At 37.2% G+C, this 7,500-nt stretch overlaps 1 protein-coding gene across 1 annotated transcript in view; it reads left to right on the plus strand.

Moving 5' to 3' along the window:
* The window catches only part of LOC138863956 (uncharacterized), an 18,636-nt gene that overhangs the window by 4,876 nt on the left and 6,260 nt on the right, over positions 1 to 7,500 (plus strand). The window contains exons 2-3 of the mRNA XM_070129775.1: positions 5,803 to 5,890; positions 7,252 to 7,500. The exon at positions 7,252 to 7,500 is cut by the window's right edge and continues 14 nt beyond it. Of these exons, the coding sequence (XP_069985876.1) occupies positions 5,818 to 5,890; positions 7,252 to 7,500 (322 nt within the window). The 5' untranslated portion in view covers positions 5,803 to 5,817. The remainder of the gene's footprint in view (positions 1 to 5,802; positions 5,891 to 7,251) is intronic.

Below are 7,500 nucleotides of genomic sequence, written 5' to 3' on the forward strand. Positions count from 1 at the left end.
ACATACATTTGTATACTTAAAAGTATGTATCTATAAACACACAAAAGAATATTATCCTTCCCTTTCTTTTCTAATTATTCAATCAATTTCTCCCTTTTCCATCGCACGTGCCTTCCTTAAAAAAAAAAAAAAAAAAAAAAAAAAAGTCAATTAGTGAGGATCAGCTGACATCATCGTCATCTCTCTTCTCCTCTCATCGTATTACCCTCATTAACCTTCCCCATTAGCTTAATTATCTCCTAAAACCACGTTGTAATAACAGTTTTAATTTTCTATATACAACAGGAGATAATAACAACCTTTGTTTACTCTATTAAACACTTTATTTACTTACTTGTTTGTTTTTACTTACTTTGTACTTTTTCATCTTTTTTCACTTATTACTCCTTTATTGATTTATCTGTTTGCTTGATTTAATAACTTAATTACTGGCTTATCTTACAACTTGCTTAGGTTGCTTGTTTAGTACGTTAATTTTCTAACTTCTTTTTCTATCTAATTCATTCTCTGTGTTCTTTGCTTGCTTACTAACTCGCTCATTCGTTGTTTTACTTACTTACAAAGATTGCCACTTACTAAATTACTATGATGGCTTATTTATTTACGTATCGGCTGATCTACTGACCTGCTGACTCATGTCCACTCTTTCTGATTTTATGACCGAATTTTTCATTTCATTATTATTTTTTTTTTTGCGTGCGAACATACTTGACTTACTTATATACTTAATCTGTGGTTATTGAGATATTTAAGGAAAATTTCACTCACTGTATAAGCTACTTTTTTCCATCTTTACAAACTAACCGAATTTCGAACGCTTACTTTTGTTTCCATTCCAAAAAAAACATGACTTATTTATTTATTCATTTTTCATTTGGTATTTGTTTTGAACTGTAATCTAAGAAGCTTTGTATTCAACTGCTTCTTAGCGTCTTCAGCTACTTTTGTGCGCTAAAAAAGAGCACGTTAAAGTGACGTTTACTTTTGTTTACTTTTCAAAAACATGGCTTATTTGTTCATTTATGTTCCATTTGACATTTGTTTCGAAATATTATTTATGAAGATTAGTGTTCAATTACCATTTAAAATCAGTCAACTACCTTGCGTTCTGTTAGAAAATAAGGAATACTTTTGAACGCTAAAAAATAACAATAATAAAAAGAATAAAAAATAAATAAAACTCTAAAGTGACGTAGACGTGTAAATAATGAACCACGTGTGTTTTTTGCGTTTTAAATTCTGCGTTTTATAGACATTTACTAAGACTTTTTATGTGCTAGTATATGTATCAACCTTCTATTTATCTTTATATAACACCATCTCTTTTTTAGTCCAGCTGCTATAGGCTTACGGGTCAATAACAATGCTCTTGGGTTTCTTGCATTTAATATCCTATTCTAACCTTAAGATGCTACAAAACGCAAGTCGAGACGTACTCACTAATAGCATCCCTTAGCCCAGGAGAGTTAGATACTACACAGAAAAATACTCCTTGTCAGTCTTCATCACCTGTATTTGTACTGCTATTAAAGTAAATTAAGTATCTGAATAACCACAGATTAAGTACATAAGTAAGTCAATTATGTACGCACGCAAACAAATAATGAAAAGAAAAATTCGGTCACTGAATCAGAGAGTGTGGACATGAGTCAGCAGGTCAGTAGATGAGCCGAAACGTAAACAAATAATGGTACTCGTGGTCTGTTCGGCGTACCACCTCTCAAAACGGGAGTGTTTGGTAGCCTAGAACACGAGGAATAAGAGTAATGCGTCATAGATCCTTCCATTTAAGGTTATGGGAAAGGCTAGGTCAGTAGCAACTCGAGGAGGTGTCATGGCGGCTGATTCTATTTTTGGAAAACAGCACGTGGGGTTTATTTTGATGACGTCACAAAAGTTACGGATGCTTTGTGAATATGGTCGATCATTTTGGTCTCTTCAGTTTTCAAAAAGGATGGAAAATAATGATTTTAATGGTTATATTTTCATTTAACATCAAAACAGACGCCATGGCACCTCCTGGAGCTGCTACTGACCTAGCCTTTCCCTTAAGATTATGCTTTACGTGGTGCTACGAACTGCTAAATGAATATGTTTTTATTATATATTTCCAATTTATGTAATTGATTTTTTGTTGTATTCTCAATTCACGATTCACTTCATTAATTTTATTATTTCATATTCAAAACATTTATATTTCAATATGTTTCATTTACTATATTTTATATTTCAAAATTCGTAATCTTTGTTGTATTTGCTGTCTTCAGATATCCATGGAGTTGAAATAAGTTACGAAATGTATCAGGAATTTGAAAAATAAAACTAATTTTCTTAACCCTTCACTCTAAATCAGTTTCTAATATCATAATTCCCACAATTGCTTCTCAAGTATTCAAATTTTCCAGTGTTATTAAAAGAATGACTAAACTTCAAAATTCCAAGATTCTAAAACTTGCATTAAAAATGATAATGATAATGACAATAGATGATGACTAAATACATTTGTTTCTTTAAAATCCAAACCTAATTTTATAAAGCAACAATCATGATTATAATAATGAGGAGAAGATTAATAATAACAATAATAATAAAACTTCGAAAAGGTAAAATTTTAAAACAATTCTAAATTCTAAATCATATATTCAAACAAAAAAATATATAAATAAATAAACCATATATAAAATAAAAATAAAAAAAAATAAATAGACAAATATAAAACAGAATAAACAGACAAAATAAAACAGAATAAACAGACAAAATAAAACAAACAAATAAATAAAAACAATTATCCTCATGCTCCCTTGCCGCCATTTTTCCAAGCCAGAGGGAACGCCACAGGAAAAATTATGATATATATCTTTTTTCCCGCTAAAGGTCAACAAGGACTCAAGAACATTTTATTTTTGCTCCAAAAAATTTTCCTGCATTTTTTTTCTCTCAAGAATGTTTGTTCTTTGAAGTGATATTTTGCTTCTAAGAATTATGAAGGGAATAAAGACGTTAATGATAATAATGATACTGTTAACAACAACAATGATGATAAGGATAATGATCATGATAGTGATAATATTAAGAATGATGATAATGATAATAGTATTAACAATAATAATGATAATGATAACAATGATAATAATGACAACAATTATAATAACGATACTCCTAATGATAATGATAATAATAACAATGATAATAACAACAATGATGATGATAATGATAATCATAATCATAATGATGATAAAATTTATAACAAGGGTAATGATGACGATAATGATAATAGCGATAATGTTGATCATAATAACAGTAACAATAGTAATAACACTATATATATTTACAATAATAAATAACCCTGATGTGTGTGTGTGTGTGTGTCTGTGTGTGTTTCAGTGTTTGTGTGTGTGCGTGCGTGTCTGTGTGAGTGTGTCAGTGCTTGTGTCTGTGTGTGTGTATGTGCGTGTGTCAGTGTGTGTGTGTGTGCGCGCGCTTGTGTGTGTGTGTGTCAGTGCTTGTGTCTGTGTGTGTGTCAGTGCTTGTGTTTGTGTGCGTGTGTGTGTGTCAGCGTTTGTGCGTGCGTGTGTGTGTCAGCGTTTGTGCGTGCGTGTGTATGTGAAACTCTTTCTTCCCGACGGCAAGCGCGTGGAAGGCGAAGAACGTGGCCAGGGCGCCTCCAGGGAGCTCTCCTCCTGATCCTTGGCGATATTTGGATATTCTCGTATGATCGCCTGTCTTGAATGCGCCCTTCTCGATGCCTCCCTTCCTCCCTTTCCTCCTCTCCTTTCCTCCCTTTCCTCCCTTTCTCCCTCTCCTTTCTTCCCTTCCTCCCTCTCCTTTCCTCCCTTTCCTCCTCTCTTTTCCTCCCTTTCTCCCCTTCTCCCTCTCCTTTCCTCCCTTTCTCTCTCCTTTCCTCCCTTTCCTCCTCTCTTTTCCTCCCTTTCTCCTTCTCCCCTTTCCTCCCTTTCTCCCTCTCCTTTCCTCCCTTTCTCCCTCTCCTTTCCTTCTCCCTTTGATCTGCACCTGTTACCTCTCTCTTTCTCTCTCTCTCTCTCTCTCTCTCTCTCTCTCTCTCTCTCTCTCTCTCTCTCTCTCTCTCTCTCTCTCTCTCTCTCTCTCTCTCTCTCTCTCTCTCTCTCTCTGCCGTTTCGTTTTCTCTCTCTTATTCTTTTCGACTGCTTGCCACTTCTCCTCTTCTTCTCCTTGTCAACTATGCTTCTCTTCTCCTTGTTATCATCCCTCCCTTTCTCCTTTGATCATTCTCATTCATTCATTTTCTCTACCCTTTCCCTCCCCCCCCCCTTCTTTCCACCTCTTCCTTTCTCCCCTTTCCTTCCACTTTACTCATTCTCTCCCTGTCTCACCACTTACTTCCTCTCTCTCTGGACCTCTTCCTCTTACCCCTCTCTCCCCTCTCATTCCTCACCCTCTTCTCCTCTTCTTCTCGTTCTTCTCTTCCCCTCTCACTCCTCATTCTCTTCTTCCCTTCTTTTCGTCCTCCTCTTTCACTCATCGCCCTCTTCTCCCCTTCCCTTCTCACTTCAGCCTCTTTTCCCCTTCCTCTCGTCCTCCTCTTCCCCTCTCACTCCTTGGCCTCTTCTCCCCTTTCTCTCGTCCTCCTCTCACGCTCTCACCCCTCACCCTCTTCTCCCCTTCTCACTTCTCACCCTTCTCTCCCCTCTCAATTCTCTCCCCTTCCTCACGTCCTCCTCTCACCCTTTTCTCCCCTTCTCGCGTCCTTCTCTCACCCTCTTCTCCTCTTCCTCTCGTCCTCTTCTCACCCTCTTCTCTCCCCTCTCACTCCTCGCCCTCTCCTCCCCTTCCTTTCGTCCTTCTCTCACCCTCTTCTCCCCTTCCCTTCTCACTTCTCACCCTCTTCTCCCCTTCCTCTCATCCTTCTCTCACCCTCTTCCCCTCCTCCTCTCGTCCTCTTCTCACCCTCTCACTCCTCGCCCTCTCTCCCCTACTTGTCTCCTGGAACACTGGCTCTCACCTCGCCTGAAAAAGTGGCCGTGAACTTGAATTTTTTATTTATTTCTCGAAGGACAATAGATTATTTTTCCTTTTTTTAAATCTCGTTATTTTTTTCTCCTTTTTAAGGGGTGAGTGCTTAGAGGTAGGGATGACTAATCTCCTTTTTCCTATTATTTTGTTCATGTTTTTTTTTTTGTTGAGATATACAAGGAGGATAGAGATGTGACGCAGTAAAGTGAAATGAAAGGATAGATGGAATGTAATGAATGGCATACAGTCCTCCTAAATAATTCGTATGAATAAATAGATGAATATAAGCCTAATATTTCTCCCTGGTAAATAAACAACTAAAAAAGAAGAAAATTGATAATAAGCAGTACTCCCAAATGAATCAAATGCATCATTAAATCAATGCAACGTGTATTTCAGCCTGACATATATATATATATATATATATATATATATATATATATATATATATACATATATATTTATATATATACATATATATATATATATATATATATATATATATATATGTAAACATTCCCAAATAAATAAAACTACCAAAATATCAACATAAACTGCATGAAGATAGACCAACAAAGCCATTAACCCTCAAAATAATAATAGGCCAGTAACCCTCAAAATAATAGGTCAGAAACTCTCAAAATAATAATAAGCCAGAAACCCTCAAAATAATAGGCCAGTAACTCTCAAAATAATAATAATCCAATAACCCTCAAAATGATGATAACCCTACAACAATCAAGATAATTAAAAAGCCCATCAGCAATCAAAATGTTAATAAGTCATTAACCCTCAAAATATTCTTTACAGGTCTGAGGGAAGAAGATGAGCGTCCGAGGGAGTCAGCACGCGGTCGGCGGAGGCTGCGCTCTCTATCCTGAGCTCGTGGATGGCAGAGGTGAGGAGAGAGGGAGAGTGAAGGAGGGAGGGAGAGGGAGAGAGAGGGGGAGGGAGGGAGAGGGAGAAAGGGAGGGGGGAGGGAGGGAGAGGGAAGGAAGGAGGGAGGGAGGGAGAGAGAGAGACAGAGAGAATGAAGGAGGGAGGGATGGAAGGTAAGTGGGCATGGAGAGGGAGAGGAAGATAGAGTGTAAGAGAAAGAGAGAGACAGAATCAAAGACAGAGAAAAAGATTAACAACAAAACGTTCACATAAACAACTTACTCACTTGTTACAACAATTAAACAACTTGTGAACTCGTTCCCTCTTTATAGCATACAAATAATACAAAAAAAGCTTCTTTACTTATCATAAATTATTTAAAAATCACTAATTTTAATATAGACAGCTTATTAACTTGTTTAACCTACCATGACATAAAAAAATCACTCATTTTACGTAAAAAGTCCTATATTCTTGTTCTATTCTTTTCAAACTGAAGTACTTCGTAAAACCAGAGTACTTAGGTTAATGAAAAGGTTGTGCTTCGATAAGTTTATAAGTTGGTTTATTTAAACGAGTGAAAGGGCGAGTACTTGTGAGCCTATGTACGTGTATGAGTGTGTGTGTGTTTGTGTGTGTGTGTGTGTGTGTGTGTGTGTGTGTGTGTGTGTGTGTGTGTGTGTGTGTGTGTGTGTGTGCAGAAAATAGTTGATGCCAGTTTACGTGAATGCTGATTATTTATTTTCATGCATATATAAGGTTAGCTAGCAACTTTATAGCATGTCTTACGTGTGTAAAATAGGAAATTTGATTGGAAATTGTGTATATTTGTGCACGTCTAATTTCGTTTGTTTGTTTGTTTGTTTTTGTTTTTTATTTTCAAACTGAGAAGTATTTTTTCTTTCATTTTGGCGCGAAGATACGGTTTAAGTGAAAAGTTTTTCGGAAAATACCTATTTAATTATGATATAATAAAGCTTCTACAGGGATAATGAATAGGAAGTTAATTTATTATTTTTTATTATCACGATAACAAGTTTTTGAGGCATTATCGTTTATGCGTTGTAAAGTAGTGCAAATGTTCTTATTTGTTTCCCTTTGTTTGTTTTATAGCGTAGGACAACATTTCTAGCCTGATAATACATCATAACGATCTTGGAAGAAGAAATATTTTCTCTATTGAATTTCATGATACATAGCAATAGTTTTTTTTTTTTTTTTTTAGAAAAAAAACTGTAATCAAAGAAAAGAAAAAAAATCTAAACAGATAATTCCCTCAGAGAATTCCAAATAAACAACACAATACAAAATAAAATAATAATAATCATCATCATCATCACTATTCATCGCCTACCAACACTCCCCCGTTCCCTCATGCAGTGGAAGAGCCCTCCCTCGGCGCCGCCCCCGCGCCCTCCGCCCCCCCCGGAGGCCCCAGGGCGCACGCCCGCCGCTCCAACTCCCTGCACCCGGAGAGCCTGAGCGTCCGCAGAGCGAGGAACAGCCTGAAGCAGCGGCGGTTGGGCTTCACGGCCGTGGTGCTCCCCGACGTGCAGGGGCAGGCGGGCCGCAGCGACGACCTGGCGGCTGCTTTCGGCCATGACCCGCCGTCGGGAAGCAGCCCGAGCA

This window comes from Penaeus vannamei, chromosome 1 (assembly GCF_042767895.1).
Source record: "Penaeus vannamei isolate JL-2024 chromosome 1, ASM4276789v1, whole genome shotgun sequence".
Taxonomy (NCBI): domain Eukaryota; kingdom Metazoa; phylum Arthropoda; class Malacostraca; order Decapoda; family Penaeidae; genus Penaeus; species Penaeus vannamei.